The sequence below is a fragment of the Mauremys reevesii genome, linkage group 8, assembly GCF_016161935.1.
Source record: "Mauremys reevesii isolate NIE-2019 linkage group 8, ASM1616193v1, whole genome shotgun sequence".
NCBI classification, from domain to species: domain Eukaryota; kingdom Metazoa; phylum Chordata; order Testudines; family Geoemydidae; genus Mauremys; species Mauremys reevesii.
Window position 1 is genome coordinate 96,473,403 of NC_052630.1, and position 24,570 is coordinate 96,497,972.

The following is a 24,570-nucleotide window of genomic DNA, read 5'->3' on the forward strand; positions in this document are numbered from 1 at the left end:
CTCGGTGAGCAGATGTGCCCCTTGCCTGGACGTGCACAGACTTGGCGACTAGACGTGCCCCTTACCTGGATGTGCACGGGCTCGGCGAGCAGATGTGCCCCTTGCCCAAACGTGCAAACATGCCCCTTGCCCCTCGGCAGACGGGCCTGGGGCCCGGAGAGCAGACGGACCCTTTGCACAAGGCCTTTTTAGAAAGGGGAAAGCCAAAGCTGCATGAATAGGAAATCTGTATTGCAGAGCCCCTAATTATCCTTGTACAGCCCCACAGAGCCCATAGGACTGAAAAGCAGAGCTCTTGTCCACCCACCCGTGCTGGTTCTGCCCATCAGCTGAAGGCTGTGGTCATTACTGGGACCAAATTGCTATTTCTTAACACTGGTTTGTAGCCTGTTCAGGTATTGCTCCAGGCTCCAACTCGGAGGGGCATATCCGAGGGTCACCCAGCAGCAGCGCTAGTAGAGTGCGGCTGATCCTCATTAAAAACACACTGGCTGGCCCAGAATGGATCCACCAAGGGGTGGGAAGAGTACATGAGTCTCCTCCACTCCTGCCTTCCCGTACAGGGGCCAGCCACAATGCTCCCAACCCTGCTCACGCCCCCTGGTGAAAGGTCGAGGGTGAGCCGGATCCAGGCTCTCACACCACCCAGCTGAACCAGCCTGCTCCTCCCTCTCATGAGGGGCTGAAGCCAGTGGAGAAAGCCTGGGCTGGCTGCTTCCTCCACTCTGGCCAGCTGAGCCAGCCTGTGCAGAGCCCCAGGGGAGGGACTGTGACTGCAGCACCACCCCTCCACTTCCTGAGCAGAGCGCTTCTGGCTTCAAACGCCTGGATCTGGTCCAGAAGCGGCTCCGCTGTGCAGTCCGTGATCAGGCTCGGCTACCGATCCGTTCTGATGGGGGTTTGGAGTAAGGGAATCAGGATTTGGCCCAGGCTGTTTATTGTCAAAGGCATTTTATGGCCTGGAGCGAAACACACAACGAACGTTTAACACACTACAGAATACAAACCAAGGAAGGGAAATGGGAGTATGGGACTGATCGCTCCAGCACGCACTGCGAGGAGGAGCCCAGCCCTGCCCCTGCCTCTGCCCCTGCCCTGCCAGGACAACAGGCAAGAATGGATCCAGCACTTTTCTGTTTTGGACTCTTGAGATTCACTGACAGTCCTGGCCAAGCAGGCCCTTGACAAATGACAGGCGTCGCTAGGTGCCTCTCCCATTCAGGACTCCTCCCAGGCTGCATGTGAATCAGCTAAACCAGAATTGCAGGTTTGAGAGAGTGGCAAACATTGTGAGAGAGGAGGAGGGAAAAGCTGGGACTGGGAGACGCCACCGCAGCAGCCCTGCGTGGGGATAGACCCAGCAAGTCCCCATGGAGAACCCGGAGGAAGCCGAGGTGGATATTGACACGCTCATTGATGAGATGGACTATATCCCTGGTCACTTCCACCTGGAGATGAACCTGAACTTCGAGCCCTGCTCCCCTGTGAATTTCAGAGGGAGGGACATGAAGCTTAAGCGAGACAGCCTGATGTATGAGCTAGAGCTTGAGTCTGGCTCCCAGCAGTTCGCCGTCAGGAACCTGCTCGGGGTCTTCTCCTTCCACCTGGAGGAGATGGAGCAAGCCAAGGAGATCTTCCTGAGCATCTCCCAGGAGGACCCCGACAACCTCAATGCCTGGGCCAACCTGGCCTACGTGTACGACAGGCTGGACAGCGAGCAGGAAGAGGCTGACTGCACCAAGAAACTAGCCCACTTAATGGGCCTGGGCTCTGAAGACGAGTCTCAGGGGGATCCCAGGCTCCGAGCAGCCCGCTGTCTGGCAGAGCAGGGCTACGCTTACGTCTTTGACATTGGGCTCGTGGATGAAGAAGACCGAATGGAGAAACTGACGGCCGGACTCGTGCTCTATGACAAGGCTCTTGCTTATGGGCAGCAGGTGAGTCATGGCTCCTACCTATGCATAGATTGCTGTCTGGTATCACTGGATGTACTTGCCACGTGTCTTTGTAGGGCCTCTATCCTTTGGGCAGAGCAATTCAATCATGGGTTCATTATGATCAGGAGAACCTAGAGTAGGAACTAATTTACCAGCTAATAGCTGAGCTTGGGTATGACAGTGCAGACAAGTATAAGCCTGAGGGAGTAAAGTCCTGCCAGGAGAAAGCTTCTGGGAATCACTCCTGCCCTTAGTGTTCCACCCTCCTTCGTGCTGTGTCACTTAAAATTGTTGATCTCTATGGGCCCGATCCTGCAGATCAGCCCCTATAAAGGTGACACGATTCTGTAGCTGGATGGGATTGTGGAAAGTTTTAAGCCCGTTTTCAGTTACTCTGGTCTTACGTGATCAGAATAAACGGTGTTCTGCACTTACAGCCTTATCTTCTCTAGCTGTTCAAACAAAGGCGGGTCCTTCTGCACACGCAGTGTGTGGCTGCCCTCTGGGAGCTCAGAAAAGGCTGGTGGCTGGTATGCTCACTTAAAGGAGCACTTGGGTCGAGAGGTGGTTTTGTTTATTGTTAGAATAAGAATTGCACGGTGTACGCTCTCTGAGACATCAGAACAGACGGAGCATCAGTGTAGCACACACACTGAATTTGCTTCAAGACACTAACTGTGTTCCGTGGGCAAAGCCGCAGAAAATGTCCTTCCTTAAGCCATTCAGCTCAAGGCTTTGTGTCAAGTGCAAATACTTCTCCCAGCCATGTTTGGAAGGGGCTTCAAGGCCTTCAGCTAGAAGATGCTATCAAAATGCTCAGGAGTGCTACAGCTCAGTTCATTCCTTTAAATTCTTGACAGCAGACATGTTATCTGGGAAATGCGTAACTATTACAGAGAGACACGGTGGGCGAGGTCATAACTTTTACTGGACCAACTTCTTTGGGTGAAAGGGACAAGCTTTGGAGCTTACCCACAATTGAAGAAGAGCTCTCAGCTCAAAAGCTTGTCTCTTTCACCCGTAGAAGTTGGTCCAATAAAAGTTATTGGCTCACCCATCTTGTCTCCCTAATATCCTGGAACTAACAGGGCTACAGCAACACTGCAAATAGTGTTGCCAACCCCCAACATTCAAAAATCATGAGTCAGGCCCCAGAAAATCCTGAGCTAGACTTAGCAAATCAGGGTTTTTACAGCTAATTAATCTCAGATTCTTTTTCTTTGCCTCCTCTTACCTGAGCCTTTAGGCTGCACTCAGGGGACATTTTCAACCTTTTCTTTGCAACCCTGAGGGCTAGAAACTTGCTTTTACTTTTAAATGCAAGATGAGAGTCTCATGGAATCACATCGCTCCTGGGGCTTTAAAAAAAATAATCACAAGAGTTAGCAAGATGTCAGTGAAGAGCAGGATAGAGAACTCTAGGATAGAGAAACAGATAAAAATGCATAGCAAGAGAATTAGCGCTGCATCATTCTCTGGACCTCCTGTTGTTTCAGTAAGATGAAAACTATCAGACCACGTTTTTCATTTTAATTAGATGGGGGGGGGATGTCACAGAGTGCTTGCCCCTTTAAGGGAAGAGAGGTCCAGGGCCCCACCTGTGACCTACTTAACTTGTCTCCCCAGGTGGAGAAGATGAGCAGTGCCACCAGACCGGCAGGTTGTGTGGCTAGAATCAAGCCTTCTGGGGGTGGAGATAATAGAGAAGCCTGCAGAGAATCAAAGGGGAGACTCCAAGTAGGAAGGCCTGGGAGCTGTTGCTAGATGGAGAGCAGGGAGGGGCTCAAAGGAGCAGGAGAGCAGCATGAGCTGGTCAGAGACTCTCCCAACTGCCCAGGCAGGAGGGGTTCAAGTCAGCGGAGAACAGCAGCCAGCGAGGATGGCTGGAAGGTGGAGAGCAAGTCTGCTAGAGGACAGACTCAGCAGGGCCCAGCCGCGGATCACTGCACCAAGGGTCGGGAGCCAGCTAGGAAGGCTAGGGGAGTTCTTGTGTATCCAGTCCCCGAGGAGGGGCGTTACAGGACACATGAAAGACCTATGCTGAAGTTACTGGGAGCCCAAGAGGGGGAAACTGAGGCAGCCGCTAGCCTGAAGCCAGAGTGGGTAGGGGGCAGTGCTGCTACAGGCGATTCAGCGGCGGTTTAAAATTCTGCAGTCTGGCACTAAACTTTTCGCAGTTCTTCACAAAGTAGGAGGTTAGTGATGCAGAGCCGCTCCGTGTGACTAAGGCGACGGTCTAACGCCGAGCGCTGTCACTTAGCGCATCTCAACCAGAAAGCAGCTGGACTCGAGCAGGTGTGTGTTTCAGAGAGGGAGGCCCGAGAATATGCAAACAGCAGCTGGGGAAATCGCCCTATCAACACAGGCAGCCTTCTGCTGCTATGAGAGTCACCTCAGAACCATACATCTCCTGTTCGGTTTGTCTCCTCTAGAAGGGCAAGGTATAAAGAGCAAGAAGGTTTTGTGGCTTGGTCTACACGAGCAACTTATGTCATATTCATTACTACGTTGCTCAGGAGCGTGGAAAATCCACACTCCTGAGCAATACAGTTATACCGACCGAACTCCTGGTGTAGACAGTGCTATATGGACAGCAGGGCTTCTCCCACCAACATAGCTACCACCTCTGGGCCGTAGAAATGGCTCTTGAGTTCCCAGTGTGGGGCTGGTTATGCTAGTGGCTGTGTTCAGCTTCCTCCCCTTCCCGAATGGTGATTCCAGCCCCCTGAGCAGACGCAGGCTGCGATGTGCAGGGATGCTCTACCTTCTCTGCAACGCACCTGACCCCTGAGTGCTTTGTGAACATTACAGAGGCCTGGCGAGCACTGCACAAGCTTTGATTTAACACCACCATGAACAGCTTCGTCCCGTCGGAACTTGGTTCGGTCACAGTTAAGTTGAAACCATGATTGGACCTTGGTTGAAAGACTGCATAGACGTGCTTTGGTCTCCTCCAGGCGAGGCAGCTGGACTGTGCTCAACTCCACTCCGCAGTGTATTGGCTGAGGATGGTGCCCTGACTGGGTGTAATACAGCTTGGCCTTGCCTGTGTTGATGGTAGAGCCCAGAGCTCTACCACGGCGCAGTAACATGACTCTTAACATGGTTTGGTCCCATCCACACAGGCCAGACCAAACCGTGCTCTAGAACGAATGGGGCACGATTGTGTTATAACACAGCAACGTGTGTGGTGTAGATGGGGCCCCAGCAGGGTCCAATCCCAAGTCTGCAGCCACACAGACCGAAGCAGCAATTATCAGAAAGGTGTGAGTTTTCTCCCCTCAAGAAATCCCAGCTCAATTATTCCACTAACATTATTCCCTTGTAAACACTAAGGGCCAGATTATCAGCTGATGTAAATCAATGTCCCGCCATTGATTTCAGGAGAGTGATGCCAACATACATTACTTGCAGATCCAGCCCTGGCACTGCTGATCCTCTTATCCAAACCACCTGGTTTATGTACCCGCCCCTGCCAGCCACTCTATTCTCTGTGCAAGGACACAGCCTAGGAAAAAGGTTGAGAATACACAAAATAATTGACTCTTCTGTCAGCTATGCTGTGGATTGCTCAAACCATTCCCATGCTGGCCGCCAGCCTGAGAAAGTAGGAGGGGAGCGGTGTTTACAATGTTGACAGCTGCAAAAATGTTGGAGCCGTGTGGGCAGGTCTGAGGGGCTCCTAGGCAGGGCCGGCTCCAGGCACCAGCTCAGCAAGCAGGTGCTTGGGATGGCCCAGGGGAAGTGGCAGCACATTGGACTGTTCGGGGACAATTCAGCGGCGGGTCCCTCGGTCCCTCTCGGAGGGAAGGACCTGCCGCCGAAGAAGAAAGTGGCGCGGTGGAGCTGCCGCCGATCGCGATCACGGCTTTTTTTTTTTTTCCCCGCCGCTTGGGGCGGCAAAAACTCTGGAGCCAGACATGCTCCTAGTAAATCTAGTCCAGCAGCATTCATACCCTTCACTTGAATAATCTCAGGCAGATCTTATCTACTGTAGGGCCATGTGGAATTGTAACTCAACTAAAGCCCTGCAGCCTTGGGGAAAGTGCGTGCAGGAGCCCTGCTGGTTGTGTCTAAACTGCCTGCCGGGGAGCATCCCAACCTAACATCCCTGGCAGTGTGGGGAAAGGAGCAGGTTTCAGTTTGAAAAACTGGCAAATCTGCTCTCCCAGCTGGAGAGCTTAGCAAAAGTTCAAGCAAGACTTTAAGCCCCAGCCCTGCACTGTGTGGTGGAGACACCTTGTTCAGTGGGAGCGCCAAGAGGCATTGTTCAGGCAGGTACTCTGCCTCCCAGAGACCCGGGTCAGCACAGGCATCGCTCTGTTACAGGATGCACTGTCTGCTCTGCTGCACAAGGGAGTGGAGGCGCAGGCCTCCCCGCTCTGGAGCCATGAGTGCTAGCTTTGTGCGGGCTGTGTGCTGTGCACAGCGCTGGGTCCACAGCAGGTGTGAGTCTGTCACAGCCCCAGCTGCAGAGGCTGGGTCTTTAGTTCAGGTTGTAGCTGCTTACGTTTTTAAGTCTGGAGATCCCTGGTTCAGTTTCCAGAGTGTTGGTCAAGATGAGGCTATCAAACTTGCACTTAGCAAAGCACAAGGGCCGGGGTGGGCAGCGTCTTTGTGCCCTCTCCTGCTTTCTCGCTCTTCCACTGAAGGCCAGGCATAACCTGGCTCCAGAGAACGTAGCCAGGCAGGTTGCCAGGAGTGATGAGTGATTCTGAGTCAGCTGGTTAGACATTCCCCAGTAGAAAGCTTTTCCGAGAATGCCGATTGGTCAAACTGGAAAAGTTTCACGGTGATGGCTCCTTTTTGACCAAGTTCTGATGGATCCCCCCCGCCAGGCAGGTTTAGAAAACTTCCTGGTTTCCTGCCAGCTCACCCACCCAGCCCTCCGCAGCCTACCAGGGCAGCCTGGGTTTCCGGGCTCTACGCTCAGGCAGCCTGCCTGGTGGGGAGCCAAGAAGCCCTGGGAACTGCGACTCCGAAGCTCCAAGGTTCTCTGTTCAGCTGGGGCCCCCAGATTTACGGCTCCCTGCCAGTCCACCAGGTGGCTGCCAAAGAGCCGGAAGCTTCGGCGCACCTGCTAACAGCTCCTCAGCAGCCAGAGCTACCAGAGTCCTCAGTTCAGGGACTGCCCACTGGGCAGAATGCCCCTCAGCTGGGGTTCCATTCCCTTTCATGGAGACTTTCAAAAATGTTGGGTTCCGTTCCAAATTGAAACATCAGTCCTCCCTGGAACAAAATTCCTTTTCTCCGCACAGCTCTAATGATGAGGTACCCAACTTGAGCCACTTTAAAGAGACCTGTTTTTCTGAGGGCTGGGTGCTAAGCACTTTTTACAGATTCACCCCCCCCCCCCACACACACACACACACTTAGGTATGTCTCCGGTTGGGCATCCAAAAAGTTAGGCATCAAAATCATGTGTCGAAATCCTTTCTCATTTAGTGCTGGCTGCTTCCTTCTACATCATGATCCATAGTCTTGCTAGGCCGTTTAAGGTACAGGCTTATTTTATTCATGTGCCCAGATAAAATGAACCCACAAAGAAATCAAAAAAGAAACTTAAACTTTTAAACAATCCAGCCCAGCTCAGTGCTCTTCAAACCCATTAACCTGCAAAATCTGCTCTGCCGCCAGGTCTAAAGGGAATAGCAATTAGCACTTTGCCCACAACCCATTACAATTAAATGCAAACAGAGCCACCAGATGGGAGTATAGATCACAAAGCTGGTTCACTTTCAACAGATCATGGGCAAAGTACCAGCAACGGTGCTTGGTTTAGCTTCAGCCAGGGAGGAGGAATTGCCTTTCCAATTCTATTCAGTTCTCCTAATGAGCTAGGAGTGCAAGTTCCCTCCCTCCAGTAATCTGTTACTTTCAACCTCATAGGATCCCCACATGCTTCCCAGACAATCTGTAAGACCTTCACAGGTGCTGAGTATCCACAAATCCCATTGAAATCAAGGGAGTTGCAGGTGCTGAGCACCTGATTCAGCATTCCTAACGTGGGTATCAGTGGAGGCTGAATGAGCAAGGACCTGTAGAAACACTTCTCCAGTGAATGAAAGGCAGCCACCTCTGGGGGAGTGTCAGCCGCCAGGCAGGCGGCTGGAGCATGGCATGTCATACAACAGCTGGGATGGAGAATGCTGGCCAACAACCGTCCGCAGGGCAAACTCCTGTTGTTACAAGAACGTGCCATGAGATGTTTAAAGTCAGGTTGGCCCTATTAGGGTATGTCTACATTGCATGCTAAGCTCGGGCTCCAACTCAGGTTTCAGCCAAGTCCCTTTTCTGTCCACACACACATCAGTCTCACTCGGGTCAGCAAGCACTCAGGACCCAGGTCCTAGGACCCTCCTAGTGGGGTGGATCAGAGCCTAAGTCCTGCTGTGACTTGGGTCCAAGCGCTGTCATTTTGCAGCGTGGACACAGGTCAAGCTGCAGACCCGAGTCAGAAGGTCTGCATAGTGCAGTGTGGATGTGTTAGCAGAGCTGTGAGAGCTGAGTCCAGGTTTACAATGCTGTGTGGATGCAGCATGGGCTTGGAAACACCAAGTCTACAAGCCTGGGTCCCACAGACCCAGGTGTACAATGCAATGTAGACCTACCCCTGGACACCAGCCCACCTTAGAGTGCTGTGCAGCCTCCTGCCCCACGGGAGAAAAGCATTGTGCTGTAGGAAGACATAAGGCTCCCTGGAGCTTCCCAGCACACAAGGTGAGCACATCTGCTACCCCATGTCTTAGCAGAGCGGGCTGGCTGCAGAGGGTGGACAGGGCAGTGGCCTCACCTCCTGCCCACCGCCACCATCTCCTCTCGGGAGCCTAGTCCCCCTGGGACATCTCTTGACTCGGGAGAGTCCCAGGCTGCCCATGCACGACACTCACAGCCTTGACTTCTAAGGATCCTCCCAAAGGGAATTGCCTGGCAGTCAGTTCCTTGGCCACAACAGGATGAGGGGGTCTGCGCAGGCAGGGAGGGAGGCTGTGCTCTTGGAGTTTGGAACCAGTCGCTTGGCTCACAAAACGGTCCCTTGGGGCAGCTACCCACCTGGAACACTGTTAGCTGGCGTTTCTGCAGTGAGCTGGCATTTCTGCTTACAGCAGCAGGCTAAATATCAGCCAAGTGCTTTCAGATATTTATAGTGCACAGAGCATTCTCTTTCATTGGAACGTATTTCTGCCACCTACACGGTATTAGATCCAACAAGCCGACAGCTCTTCACCGCAGAATCTCCTGGCTGTTTTGAAAGCTTTATATTTGTGTGTCTGTTATTCCTGTCGTACGTCCCCATTTGTCCTTCCCTTACACACCAGCGAAAGATGCTAACACTTTGCACCTCTGCAGCTGCTGCTGTTTGAGCATCTCAGCGCACTTTGCAAACATGAATAAATTTAGCATCAAACCCTCTCCGAGGACGGCATTATTATTATCCCCTTGTAGCAGATAGGGAACCTGAGGCACATGAGTTAAATCCTTGTCCTACAGCGTATATAGGAGTTTTGATTTCACTGGGGGGCCAGGATTTAACACTGCAGATTTGATGCTCCAGGGCCTTGCACCTTGTGTGTTATTTACACCAGCGAAAAGTGGGTGCAAACACAATCGGAACAGACTGGCAACTTTTATAGCGACTCTGCACGAGAGCGAAAGCCTGCACAAAGCGGAGACAAAGTGGGTGAGGTAATATCTTTTATTGGACCAACTTCTGTTGGGGAGAGAGACAAGCACAGACTTTATCCTGGCACTAACATGGCACCAACAACACTGTGTGCACAGTGCAGTTACAATAAGACTCTGAACTGAGCATGGTGACACAGAAGGCCTGTGGGAGAGCTGAGAACATAACTCCAAAATCTCCTGATTCCCAGTTCTGTGCTGTGCTCGTGAGACCATCCTTTCTGCAAAGTGAGTGGAGACAAATCAGCCCTCACCTCGTGCTCCCCGCGCACCTGCAGGAGGCAGCAAAGATAGTGTGTGTAACCCTCGCTAACCCCCCCCCCCCCAATTCCTTCCCCCCCGAATCCTCAGCACAGGGCAGCAAAGCGATGCTTTGTGTGGAAAAACTGTCCATTTGGTTTCTCCACCTCACTGGTGCAACTGGCTGGTTGGGCCTGTGCTTGCTAAGCAGCTGTTCACGCCAGTGACGCAGCGAGCAGCTACAGTATGGAATCGCTCTGTTCTAGGCACGATAAGCGGGAGCCAGGATTGTTGTTGTAAGGCATTACTCTGCCTCAACCCTCGCTAAGCCATCCCCACCACTTGATCCCCCAGCATGTGCTGTCTTCTATGTGTCAGCCTCGGAGACTTGTGCTCTCTGGGGCAAGGGCTTGCTTTCTTTGTGTGCCCTATGCAGTGCTGAGCGCAGTGTGAATAACATAAGTAACACGGAGAATGATGTTTGCTCCTTTTAATTGTACCTGCGTCCACTTCTTGGAAACTGCTAACCTGGTTAATATTGCAACTCATTGTGTTATGTACTGTCCACCAAGACTTACCCCATTGCATGGTCCTGTGCAATTCCCATTTAAACAGAAAGCATCCTCTTCTCTGTGCAGAGTGAGGGGACTGTGCTGCAGGCAAAGAACCTGACAAGCCTGATCTCCATGTTGCTGGCCCAGACTGGCTCTGTTATGTACCATTTTTTAAACACAGTAATGCATACACCAACCTCGTAGGACTTATACAGATGCACACTTTATGGAAACCCACTTCTAACCTGCATGGAACAGAGTAAACACTAATAAACCACCCTGAGTGGAATGGTATAGGCTGGCTGCAGAAATAAGGGGAAGAGAGGAAATCCATGTGTCTGTGAGGACACCTGCATTCAGGAAGTGCCTTTTAATGGGTAGACCTGAGGCCTGGGAGTCAGGATTCCTGTGTTCTAGTCCTTGCTCTGTCACTGACTCCTCAGAGCATCCATTTCCCCCTCTGTAAAATGGAATGATTAGTGCTTTGCTTGTGAACCAATTGCCATTGACACTATAGACCTCAAAGGGTTTTACAAAGGTGGATAAGTATTACTGTCCTTTCTTACAGATGGAGAAACTGAGGCACAAAGATTTGCCCAAGGTCTCACAGCAAGTCCTTGGCAGAGTCATAAGCAGACTCCTGACTACCAGCTCTGGCTCAAGGCACTAGACTACAGCTGCCCCTCTCTGTAGGGTTCTCCCTCAGTGGGTTGAGGAGTCACTCGTGTGTTTACAAGGTGCTTTGAGATCCCTGGGTGAAAGTGCAACATCCACTGTGGAACTTAAAAGACAGTGTGAAAGGGCAGAGGTTTGCATGACATACTGAATGGGTTTTGAAAGGAACCATCTCTGTTTAAGAGGGAACCTTTGTGGAAGATTTTGCCTTGCTAAAAACTCATGGAGCACCAATGTCGCGACACTGATTTACACAGCTGAGGATCTGGGCCAGCGTCTCTTATTGAATAGGAAAGTAAGAAGTGTTTTGAATGTTGCTTTCCTGGCAAAGTGCAGGTTCATCTTGCCTTGGGACATCTAGTTTCATAGGCCAGTGGATTCGGGAGGGCGATTTTCAGGTGTTAATGATGACTTTCCTACAAACCTTTCCCTATTTCAGATCCCCCTGGAGGAGAAAAGAAGCTGGTACTTCACTATGGCCACTCTGTACATCAGGTAAGCGAGGGAGTGCCTGGCGCGGAGCTGGAAGAAGAGAGCGGAACAGCACCAAACACCTTCTTCAAGGGTGCCATGAGAAATAAACAACGGCAGGTTACACTGGAATGGGGGAGTTTGCCTGCAACCTGGCAGACCATCTGCTTTGTTTCTTGGGAAGTTGTAGCAAGGACTGTGAGATGCCCAAGCCTGCTCAACCAAAGCAAAGGCATTGACAGATAGCTCCAGTGTGGGATAGATTGTGACTGCCTCAGGTGACAGGTGATAGTTAACATCTCTCTCCAGGTGAATTAGACACCCAGTCTATTCAGACCCCATTCAGGGCACAATCAAAATCCCTAGTGACAGATCTCCTAGAGCCAGGGGCGGCTCTAGGCACCAGCAGGCCAAGCGCCCGCTTGGGCGGCATCCTGGGGAGGGCGTCATTTGGCTCCGGTGGAGCTCCCGCCGGCATGCCGGCGGCAGGTCCACCGGAGCCCGGGACGAGCGGACCTGCCGCAGTCATGCCTGCGGCGGGTCCCGTCTTCCCGCGGCTCCGGTTGAGCTCCCGCAGGCATGACTGCGGCAGGTCCGCTCGTCCCGGGCTCCGGTGGACCTGCCGCCGGCATGCCGGCGGGAGCTCAACCGGAGCCAAATACCGCCCTCCCCAGGATGCCGGAGCCGCGGGACTGGGGAAGGGCGGCGCAGCGCTCCGCGCTGCTTGGGGCAGCCTACTTTGTAGAGCCGCCCCTGCCTAGAGCGATCTCTTTGAACCACAAGCCAGAGAGTTTCCTTAGTCATTTCCTCACTAGGGTGTTTAATTTGTTCTGGAATCTCAGGGGCATTTTGATTCCCTGTAGGAACTCCTCACAGGCCAACATGTCCCGCTCTCTGGTGACCACGGAGGGGAGGTGGTGTGTCCCTGGCTGTGGTGCACTATGGGAGACGTTTCTTCAGTGGGATCAGGATTTGCCCCAGGGTGCGGAGAAAGGGATTTTCTATGCAGAGATGAGTGGCTTTTTTCACTCTAGCACACCCCTCTAGTGAGGCCTGGGCTAGCAAGCGGTGGAAAAGAAGTAATGCATCAGGGGAACTGAAACCAACTTAGCATCACAGTACAATGGTGCCAAATGCCAGGGGGAAGTGGATGCCACAGACAGAGGAGGACTTGTGTAAATGACACGGAGGGAAATCCTGGTTCCATTGAGCTCAGTGGCAAAACTCCCAATTACCTTAGTGGGGCCCAGAGTTCACCCAATATCAGACTCGTTCTTTCTTACTGCCTGGTAGGAGAAGGGGCTTCACAGAGAAACTCAGATACCATGGCCATGAGCACTGAATTAGTGGATAGCGAGGGCAGAGTTCATTCTACCTGGCACAGGGTGGCTGGCCTTTTAAAGGAGTTGTGCCTAGCCCTGCTTTGCCTGGTTACCTGCCTCTCCTGGCTCTGAGGCCAGGGATCAGGTGATAGATTGCAAGTCACTGGGCCCAGATCCACAAAGGCATTTAGGCTCCTAAATTCTAGGCCTTGGGCCTTAGATAAAAGGCCAAAGCAGCAGCCCAGCTGAGAGTGAGACCTGCGGGAGATTCCGGGTCCGGGCCTGATTTCGTGAGTTGGATTTGTGTTGTGCTGTTTGATTTGGAGAAATAAACTGCAGCCCTTAAGAAAGGATCTGAAATTCTGCCCCTAGCCCTGAGCCACCTCCCACACATCCAAATTGCTGCTGCTGGCCCAGCACCAGCCGCTGCAGAAGTCATGGAATCCGTAACCTCCGTGACAGACTCGCAGCCTTAATTATAGTTACAGCTAACAGAAAGGGCATGAGATGGGAGATAAAACCTCATGTTTCAGGGCTCAAAACAATTTATAACTAGTAGAGATTAGGATTAGACTTTTGTGGGGGGCAGATTACCCCACATCTGCCTACTGCAGGGTTCTTACACTTTCCTGTGAAGTGTCTGGTGCAGGCCACTGTCAGAGACAGGATACAGGGGTCTGATCCAGTCTGGCAACTCCCTACGTTCCACTCTTGCAATGCAGTGGAGAATCAGGCTCCTGAGTTCTAATCCTGACTCTTTGTTGACTCACTGTGTAACCTTGGACAACTCGCTCTACGTCCCTGCACCTCAGTTTCTAGTACAGTGGGGAGAATGTTATCCACCTCTGAGACCTTTGGATGAAAGGTGCTGTGTAAAGTCTAATTAATAGTAGTGTGTTTGCTATTCTAGGGTCTGAGACATGAGCTGTGTCTAGTAAGCCACTCCCACTGACTGCAGAAGTGTATCGTAATACTGAGCAATCAAAGCGCTATTTGCTAAGGAAAGCAGTCCTATTGATAGAGGTGTTTGTGTAGCTAGGAGCCAGTAACCAAACCACTCCTGCTCTTACAGATTAGATGGGATCCTGATGAACAAGGGAAATGATGAGCAGAAGCGGCTGCCCTCCTTTAACAGAACGCTGGCTCTGCTTCGACAAGTGACCAAGTCCTCAAATTCTCACTACAGAGGTATGAGAACCAGCTCATTCCAGGGCTCTGCACAAGAAGCAGGGCTCAGACCGCAACTCACCAAGCTTTTCACACCTGCCTGCCTAAGGTTAGGCTCATACATGAACGTGGCCTTATATGCAGAAGAGCTAAGGATCTACAAATCCCATCTCTGGTAGCTGCTAAGGCCCCGATTCAGCAGGGGACTTAAGCAAGTGCCTAATTTTAAGCACATGAATAGTCTCATTGAAGCAAATGGGACTAGTCGCATACTTAAAATTAGTCACTCAAGCACCTTGCTGATCAGGGCCTAAAAGTTATCATACAATGGTTGTTGGATGGCCTGCGTGAAATAAACTGATGGTCTCAGTCCAGTTCCTAGTCAACAGAGATCAGGGAAATAACGTTTTTAACAGCAGCACAATTGCTGCGTATTGGCAATCTCAGCAGAGAAGCCAAGGAGCAGACAGATTCTGGGACGTGACCTATCCTCTGACCCCTTAGAGATCTGGGGTGGGGTCGGAGTACATGGGCAGGGCAGTGTGTGGGCAGCTTGTACTGTTACTCTTCATGCTGCAGAGAAACCAAGTACTCCAGGCTCCTGGGCACTTCTCAGAAGCACTAAATTCACTAAACTAACCTGACTTTGAAAAGCATCTTTTGTCAAAGCAGCTCAGTGAATTCTTGTTTCCAAAGTGAAACGCCCCTTCAGCCTGATTGTGGAGGATGGATAGCTTCTAATGTTAGTGTCTTTACTGCTAACCTGCTCTGACTTCTGTTCTTCCCCCCTCCCTCCCCAGCTCTGGCCTGGTGCTACCTCGGGATGCTGCTAGAAAGGAAAGAGACGTTTTCCACCACCCCGATGGGGATCCATGACTGTGGTTATTCTGGGACTGGGCCACTTGATTGCTTTGGCAAGGTGCTTTTTTACTTCATTGCTAGCGTGTAACAAGAAGATTTGGGGAAGTCTCCATTGCTCACTCCTCTACGCTTACATCCCCCATAAGCCATGCAGATTGCCGTCTCTCTCCTCCGCATTCCCTTCTTAGCTGCTCCTTCCCCATCACCCCATCCTCATGCCTCCTTTTCCCTACTCCGAGGCACTCCAGAATGAGCAGTACATCTAAGGCAAAGCCAGCAGAGCTTAGGATCTCTGTCTTACACAAGCAGACCTCACCATCAAGGACACTGGGTCAGATTCTCAGGTGATGTGAATCAGTCTCTTCCACTGATGACAAGAGCTACCACTTACTGCAGCCCAGGGGCCCAAGCTGTAAGATGAGGCTGGAGGAAGCACCCAGGGGTTAATTTTTGTTAAGAGTGCAGAAGTTCTAGGGATGGGAGAGTCCCGGGGAATGGAGAGAAGGGAGAAGGATTAGGCTGGGTGTTTGTTTTACCCCTCCCAGCCTCTACCCCTTATACAAGCACCTGAGCCTCACACTCACTACACCACTGCTCCCAATACAATCAGAAGCTGAGGAATCACATGCTCTATTGGCAGCCTGCCTGGGTTACACGTGCAACTCAGTAGTCCTGCCAGCTCTCGGGTTAAGATTATTATCACACAAGGCAGCATTGGCATATACAGGCCTAAGCCACCCACCCAGTCAGGTTCCAGAGCTAAACTCTCCCAAAACTCAGGGATGTTTCTGGGCCTTTGATCAGTACAGTAAGGGGCAGTTCACTGATGGAAATATGTTTTGCTTTCTTGGTTTCAAAAGGCAATAGAAATAGCTAAAGACAATCCTCCCACACTAAACCGACTGGCAAAAATTTTCCACTTCCTGGGCAAGCAAGAAATGGCTATGGGAATCTGCAATATGGCGTTAGATGTCCTACAAGATCCAGAGCTCAACTGGCAGGCCTACTGCACGCGGGCCAAGGTACATTGCTTGTCTTTGACACAAAGTCTTCAAGGGCCCATGCTACAGTCTGAACCAAGAGCCAGAGCAGCTCCTACCCTGGCCAGGGACTGGCCTTGTGGCAATATTTCTAGCAACCTCATCATTTGCACAAAATTTTAGGCTATGCTAAACGTACCAAACAAACCCAACATCTCATATTTCTTTCTATGTCGTTTTGCTTTATTTCTGGAGTCTTCTGGAGTAGCACCTTGCACAGGCTTCAGCTCATCCTGGGAAGCCCATTGGAACAATACAGTTTTTTTCTGAAAGGGACTGCAGCCTCACCTTAAAAAAGTAAGGCTCCGTTGTAGCAAAGCGCATATGCACTTTTGTCACTTTAAGCACATGTGTAGTCCTGCTGACTGAAATGGAACTATTCACCTGCTTACAGTAAACGATGTGCTTATGTGCTCTGCTGAATAGGAGTGAGATGCCTCATGTGCTGAAAGTGAAACAGGTGCCTAAAGTTCTGCTGAATTGGGGCCTAATTTAAGAAATTAAGTAAGCATATGCATTTAGTACCCTTCATTTCCTCTTCTAACCTGTTATGCAGTGTTACTCTGTGGTGTGAAACAGCTGCCATGTTCCACCCCAGAGGTGGCTGTATATCAGTGGTGGGTGAAATGATCCCTCTGTTTAGTTTGTTACTCACTTTGGGACACTTCTAGATAAAAGGCATCCCAGGAGATGTACATTGTTGCTGTAAATATTAATAATTATGGAAACTGATCTGGCCCATCAAGGTATCAACATTTCTCATTCGCTGTCATTACACAAGAGCAGGTTGGTGGTATCTTGGCCTGATCCAAAGCCTATTGAAGTCAGTGAGACTCTTCCCATCAGCTTCCATGGCCTTCAGATTGGGCCCCAAATCACAGGAAGGCACTTGAGTTCCAGCAGAAGGTAATGCTGGTTTCCTGCCATTCTCCACCCAGAATAAAAACCTACCACTACCTCCCTCCTTCCAGGAGCCAGCCTGACTCTGTGTTTCCATTAAGGGCTTTATTTGACAGAAGATCTATGAACTTCCAAAATGCAGAATCCCCGTGTAAGGCCATTGATCTGCTTTTCAAGCCCTGCCAGCCGAGTGCAGTCAGCCAACTGGAGAGGGCATTTGCCAAGATCCGCAGCCTCTCTGTGCCACTGGTGAATATTAGAGGCATCATTTGAATAAGCACCTTCATCCATGAGCGGCTTGCCAGCTGATTCACTCAGATACAGGCCCAAGGGGAGATTTCTCTTGGAAAATGGGGCTCACCAGGCCTGGCCTTGTACTCAGGAGTCACATTCCTCTTCGTGATCTGAGGAGCCTTTCACTGAGATGGCTCCTGGAAATGGCTCTGTCTGTGCCAGTGGGATTCCCCACTAGGGATTCCTGATAGCTGAAGCTAAACGCTAGAAAAGAAGCTATGATTGTCCTGGGCTATGTTATGTGATAGTCAAAGCAGTCACCCAAAGGGAAAATAAGCTGGGGAGGAAGGATAGTCTCATAGTTAAAGAGCCAGCCTGGAGATCTGAGTCCAGTGCTGGCTCTGCCACGGACTTCTTGTCACCTAGGGTAACATCTTCAAATGTTAATAAGTGACTTAACCACTTAAGTCTAATTTTCAGGCATTTGGGAGCCAAAGTCCTATTGACGTTGAATGAGATTTAGGCTCCTAAATCACTTGGGATCTTTTGAAAGTGTTACCGTCTACCTGTCTGTACCTGGGTGTCCGCATTTGTACAATGGTGTTGATGATTCCTACCTCAGAGAGCCAGGAGTGTGGTTACTGGTTGTTTCCTATTATAACAGCAGCAAAGTACTGAAATGGGAGTTGGTTGGTTGGTTTTTAAATAAACCTGAGATTAATTCTCACTTTATTTATTTTTTAAGACATGAAATATTCAGTTCCTTAAGAAATAAATTACCTCACAAGTGAATGTTCAGGCTGTCCTGGGTATCCTTAGTATGTGGCTAGACCTGTCCTTCAAAGGAGGTTTCTAATTTCTCTTGAAGCTCAGCTGCATGCAGGTATGAGGCCAAAAAAATGCAGCATTAGGGCGGTTTCTGAAAGCCAGATTGTGTCTTAAATAGACTCAGCTTCAGAAGACTATGAAACAATATAAAACAAAGGGCTTGATTCTGCAGTTCTTACTCAGGTAAAACTCCTCGGGTCGCCAATGGGGTGCAGTGGTGCAACTGACAGAAACATGTAGTACTCCCCAATTCCTATTCATATCATAGGATCATTAGATCAATTGGTAATTACATCCTCGTCACTGTGAAAGGGGATTCCAGTAACTGGTCAACACATCTCCAGGAGATGTGTGGCGATATGTTGTCCTAGGCACTCAGACACTTTGGTGATGGGCAAGATCGATAGCTCCTTGGCTCATGTAACTTGGCTTGCAGTGGAGCTACACTGATTAACCCCAACTGAGGATCTGGCTCAAAGTGTTCCATTTTGTTTACTAATATTAATATATTTAGTGCTATATATGTTCAAATGGCCCTACAAGCATGAACTAACCCCAAATATTGTGGCAGGAGGGATAACATTGAAACTGGATGTATGCCAGAATGAGTTTCCTCCTATGTTTAGATCCGCATTAAGCTCTATCTGCGAGATCTGGAACGTGCAAAGATGGGTTTGGGAGGCATGCCAGACAGGAAAAATCTCACCAGAGCTAAAGAGGACCTTGAAAGCGTTGTAAAGGTTTGTCCGTGCTTGAAGACATACCTGGACATAGGCCAGGTGAGTAAATACACAGATGCTCTCCCAGTGAAATCAGCTGTTGCTTTTTTCATGTCTTCATGTTTTTATTTACATTCACTACTTAAAGAAACAAGAACAATAGAACATAGAAACCCTGAAGGCTCAGTCCTGGCTCTTGGGGTATGGCTGCACAGGAAAAGCTGAACAAGGGCTAGCCTACGCAAGCTAGCTTGAATCCAATTAGCAGTGAAGGTAGCACAGCATGGGGCCCTGGGTGGGCTAGGAGCCCTGTATGTACTCAGGGTCTCTGCTGGGCTTCTACTACCTGTGCTGAAGCCCGCACCGCATTGTCTTCACTGCTGTTCTTACCAGTGCGAGCTGGATTCACGCTAGCTTGAGCAGGCTAGCCTTTGCACAGCTGCTGCTGTGTAGCCGTACCCTAAGAATCAGTGTAGGGCCGGAGGTGGAGGGAGGTGAACTGGAGTGCTCAAATGATGGTTGTGTATAATGTATGCAGACTGGCCCAGCACCTCGACTATGCCGTGGCCATTTTGCGTGGTCCACTGGTGGATTCTGCTAACGAATGTTACCGTGGCGTAGTGCAGTCTTCTCAGGCAGTAGTAAAAGGCTCTGCAGTTTCCCTGTAAACCACGGCTGGGAATCTGCAATTATTCTGTCATTCTATCCTTCTAGGTCTACTATTATATGGGCGTTGATGCCATGCAGGAACTATTCCCAGTGGACGAGACGGCACTGGACAATGCTTTGGAGTTCTTTGCGAAAGCCATGGAGTTTGACCTGGGAGATACACTACCGGAAATACAGCTGCTCAGGGGGAAATGCCTGCGGCTTAAAAATGAAGAGTCCAATGCCATTGGGTGCTTCAAGCGAGCCATAGAACTGGACGATGTAGGCTCCACCTACACAGAGAGTTTCCGGTGCCTGATGGAGACGCTCCTTATACTGTTCAGTCAGAAAAGGGTGAATGCTGAGATGCTGATGCAGGAAGTGGAATTGTGGGTCAAGAAGGCTGAGGAGAAATACACAAAGCAACGTGTCCGCCAGGAGCTGAGACTGGTGTGTCGCAATCACACAACAGAGGTGATCGAGCTCTCCAAAGCTATGGTCACCAGAGGGAATACCGAGCTGGTGAAGATGCTGTTTGAGACAATAAAGACTGACTTTTCCAAGCCCAAACTAAATGAGCGATCACTCTCCTTCTGAACAACCGACATTGGACTCACGTCATGCAGCACAATTGCCTTCTGGCTGATACTGTCTGAACACACCTAGTTCTCTCAGATCTCATCAAACAGGCAGTAGACAATAAGCTAACCATTTAACTCTTCTCTGCAGATCTCTGAGCGGTGTGCAGAAGTGGCCAAGTATTACTGTCTCTGTTTCACAAATGGAGAAATTGAGGTACAGACCAAATAATGAAAAGTGATCAAAGCTGTGAGTGCTCAACCCCTTGGAAAATCAGGCTCCAGGTTTCTCAGGCTGGACCTGGTCTGAAATGTGCTCAAGGCCACACAGCAAGTTACTGGCAAAGCTGGAAGTAGAATCCAGATCTCTTGCTTCCCAGACTGCCACCCTATCTGCGGGACGACTCTGCCTCCATTACATTCTGGGGATGTGATATCATCCACTGTAGAATAGCCTGTGTGCTGGTTTTGGTCTGCATTCAATTATCCTCCTTTTCACTAAGCGAATGCAGCTAATGCAGAACTCTGATCCTGCAAACTCATTGGGAATTGAGGGTACTTAGCACCATGTAGGATCAGGCCACAATCCTTGGATTTCATTTTAAACTAATGAATAACACATCTGTTAATAAGGTAAGAAAGATTTTAGTGCGGGAAGGAAACATGAGCTGTTGAATACTAGAAAATCTCATATGTTCGGTCTTTTCTACCTTACGCTTTTATACTGCCTCCCATCACCATAGTATCTGATCCCCAACTCAGCTCTGCACTGGTTGGGAATCAAACACAGATCTCCCATACTATGGTGATAAAAGCAGTATAAAGACCTGTATGAAACAGACACATGCACAGTGAGAATTTTACCACTAAACCACCCATACTAATAACTGAACTAAGGATGGTTGTTATGGGCTCCTGGGAGCACCTAAAATTCTTCTGAATTGGCATGAAATTTGAGGTGGTTTCTCTGCCTCTGATGGAGTCTCTTGATACTGCTGACTCTGGCCAGGTGCTCATAAAAATACTTCTGAGGGGCAAAGATCTTCCAGTTGGAGTGCATCAGATGGCGCAGAATGCTGGGAAGAGGATATTTGTCTAACTCAGGGCAAAGGTTTCATCTCTTTCTCTCTCTCTCATCAATGTCCGCTGTATATTTTAGCGGAACAAATTATATACCTTTCCAGCAAAGCTGTGTTTAATGTAAGTTTCTTTGTCTTATGATTTTTGCCTCATTCTCTGGTTTTACATTAGTTATCAAGAAAGCATTTTGTTTCAAATGACTAGATTCTCTCTCTTTTTCCGTGGGTGGGCATATCTCCAGCACCTAGGTTTAGCACGGAAATGTCTGTGGGGGTAACTGTTAGCAGCACATCACTGAACCATATGCATATTTTGTTTTATGTGAGGTGCTCTACCTACTTTTACTGTATTTCTAATGGAGTTTTAAAGATATGAAAGGTGCTTCCCATGATAATACTCTGAGGGCCTAATCTTGCTTCCATTAAAATAAGTCACAAATTTCCCATTTTCTTTGGTGGGAAGGAAATTAGGCCCTGTAAGAAGAACTTAATTACAATAACAAACAAGAACCAAAACAGAGAGTTGGGCCTCTTTCCATCTGCACAGTAACGGTATGTAGAAACCACCTGGGCACAGTGGGATCCAGATAACCATGTTTACTCAATACACACAACATGCAAGGTCAGTTATACAGATTACTGGCAGCTTTCTAAACCATAGAACACAGTGAGCACTACTAGAGCGTTCACAAACTATTTAAAGGTTTCAGAGTAGCAGCCGTATTAGTCTGTATCCGCGAAAAGAACAGGAGTACTCGTGGCACCTTAGAGGCTAACAAATGTATTTGAGCATAAGCTTTCGTGGGCTACAGTCCACCTCATTGGATGCATAGAATGGAACATATAGTGAGGAGATATATATACATACAGAGAACATGAAAAGGTGGGAGTTCCCCTACCAACTCTAAGCAGCTAATTAATTAAGATGAGCTATTGTCAGCAGGAGAAAAGAACTTTTGTAGTGATAATCAAGATAGCCCACTTAAGACAGTTTGACAAGAAGGTGTGAGGATACTTAACATGGGGAAATAGATTCAATGTGTATGATGGCTCAGCCATTCCCAGTCTTTATTTAAGCCTAAATTGATAGAATCTAGTTTGCATATCAAGCTCAGCAGTTTCTCATTGGAGTCTGTTTTTAAAGCTTTTCTATTGCAAAATTGCCACCTTCAAATCTGTTACTGAGTGGCCAGAGAGGTTGAAGTGTTCTCCTACTGGTTTTTGAATATTATGATTCTTGATGTCAGGTTTGTGCCCATTTATTCTTTTGCGTAGAGACTGTCCGGTTTGGCCAATGTACATGGCAGAGGGACGTTGCTGGCACATGATGGCATATATCACATTGGTAGATGTGCAGGTGAACGAGCCCCTGATGGCGTGGCTGATGTGATTAGGTCCTATGATGGTGTCACTTGAATAGATATGTGGACAGAGTTGGCATCGGGCTTTGTTGCAAGGATAGGTTCCTGGATTAGAATCTTCCAAGTAGCGGTACAATGAACTAGCAAGTAGGTATGTGAACCACTGCTCTCTGCTGGATGAAATCAGAACTGCTTAGCTGTTTGTTGCCACCTATAGGTGGTAATTTTCCTTTAGCTCAAGTGGTAGTGGCTGTGAGTTCTACCCCAGATATTGCTATAAAATCCAAATGGTCATTGAAATGGAATGCGCAGCTCCGTAGGGTTGGGGAGATACAGCATGGTGACAGTCACGAAGATCCTATATGGCCATGGATTTGTTACAATATTTATATTTCCTGTCAACATAATTTATTAAATGAAGGTAATAACATTTGTTTAGCAACTTATGACTCATCAGTAAAACAGACAGATGGAAACCAAATTATATATTACCAGAGGAGACAGATGATGTGTTTCGTAAGGCATATGTGAATAACGGCATCAAATCACATGTAGTCTTACAGCAGCTCTATCAATATTTACTGGGCAGGCAACATGTAAATAAAAATGGCTGTATATTGATGTTTCATTGAATAAAGACATTTACACGGTGAAAGTGTAAAAAGGGACAAACTTGCCATTTCTTCCACATTGCTACTGTCTATTGAAATTGTTTCAGTCATTATTATTCTTTATTATTTGTTACTGTGGTAACGCCTACAAGCCCCATATGAGATCGGGGCCACAATGTGCCTGATGCTGTTTACACTCACATAACACAAAGACAGTCCCTGGTGCAAAGGGCTTACAACCTAAGTATGTGATGAGATACAACAGGTGGATACAACAAACAGGGTGGGGGACGAAAGGGAACAGTGAGGCAGGTCTTATTGCTCTCAGAAGCAGTGGTCACAGCACACCAGCTATTTAGGAATATGTTGCCTCATTTCAAAGCAATGTCTGTAGAAATTAATTCTGCTGCACTAATGTACCTACTGGGCTGGCCACTCTTTCTTGACTGACAGCTGAGGGCAGCTCCATGCACTCGCTGCTTGACAGCCTTTACCCCACCCCTGAGAGTGAGAGAGGGGAGAGGAGAGACAGCCTGTCAGCTGTCACGGTACTGCAGCAGCAAGCTTCTGAGCCCAGGTCAACAGACTCAGGCTTGTACTAATAACAGCTGTGCAGAAAGTGCTTCTAAGTCATGGCTGAAGCCCACCCTCCTCCCTAGGCTTCAGAATGTGAGTTACAACATCTTCATAGCCAACTTTAGTGCCGTAGCCTGAGCCTGTGCTGGGAGGCTCACTGCCACAGGCTGGGTAGACATTCGCACACATCCCTAGTGTCCACACCTACCCAGGCCTCTTTCAGAGGGACTACAGCCTGGAGGGATGTTTCTCTCCTTCAAACTGTTCTATGTCCATAGAGAAAGGGTCACAGGTGCTCTTGCTTACCCCTCTTGCTGTTTCCACTCTCCAGCATGGAATCCTTTCTCCAGTCCTTTGCTGGGGGCAAAGAATCTGAGAAGTCACCAAGGGGCCACCAACTGGATGCTCAGACCTGGCCCCCGCCTGGCATGTTTGAGACATTGTGTCTGGCAACATTTTCTGCATGTTGGCAATTCTGCAATACCTGGCTCTTTGATAAGGGCTGAGGATGCCACATGCTTCCTTTTCACTAACATTCTGTGAATGTTGACATGCATGCAACAGTCACAGAACACACTTTGTGTCAAATTACTGCTCAGTCTGGAGTTAATAACTTGAAGCCAGTTTGCCATGTTGAAAATATGCTCTGATTCTGCCCTGTGCAGCCAACAGGAAAGCGTTAAAAAATCACAAGTTGGGCCCCCAAAATCGGGAAGACATTTTTAACAGTTATAAATGTTGGGGGGGTTATTTGTTGCCTTATGAATTTTGAGCTTCTAGCTTACACATGGGTCACATTTTCAAGCTTTTCCTCACAACCACAAGGGCTAGTGAGTTACTTTTTAAAAAAATGAAAGCTGCGATTCACACATAATCACATGACTCCAGGCGCTGGTGCTTTCGTGAACACACCAAATTTTGCTAACATTGCCACCGTGAGCAATGCTGCCCGCTAGACCTGAGAGCGGTACAGCAGCTAGAGCCGGCCAACGTGAATAGCGACGGAATGCACGGAGTGGTGCACCTCCAGACAGCAACCTTTAAATTGCTACAATTTGTGGCACCTTAATAGAGACCAACAACCTT

At 49.1% G+C, this 24,570-nt stretch overlaps 1 protein-coding gene across 1 annotated transcript; it reads left to right on the forward strand.

Annotated features, from left to right (window-relative positions):
- The first annotated feature begins 1,303 nt into the window (after positions 1 to 1,303).
- On the forward strand, positions 1,304 to 20,934 carry TTC22 (tetratricopeptide repeat domain 22). The gene is made up of 7 exons (XM_039485744.1): positions 1,304 to 1,937; positions 11,529 to 11,584; positions 13,955 to 14,070; positions 14,850 to 14,968; positions 15,771 to 15,932; positions 18,539 to 18,691; positions 19,346 to 20,934. Exons 1-7 carry the CDS (start codon positions 1,371 to 1,373, stop codon positions 19,874 to 19,876), a joined length of 1,704 nt encoding a protein of 567 aa, XP_039341678.1. The 5' UTR covers positions 1,304 to 1,370; the 3' UTR covers positions 19,877 to 20,934.
- Positions 20,935 to 24,570: the final 3,636 nt, after the last annotated feature.

Excerpts from the sequence above, each read along its gene's own strand:
- TTC22 (XM_039485744.1), top strand. The coding sequence starts at position 1,371 with ATGGAGAACCCGGAGGAAGCCGAGGTGGATATTGACACGCTCATTGAT. Across the intron at positions 15,933-18,538 it reads CCTACTGCACGCGGGCCAAG|ATCCGCATTAAGCTCTATCT; the intron begins GTACATTGCTTG and ends TCCTATGTTTAG. Across the intron at positions 18,692-19,345 it reads CATACCTGGACATAGGCCAG|GTCTACTATTATATGGGCGT; the intron begins GTGAGTAAATAC and ends CTATCCTTCTAG.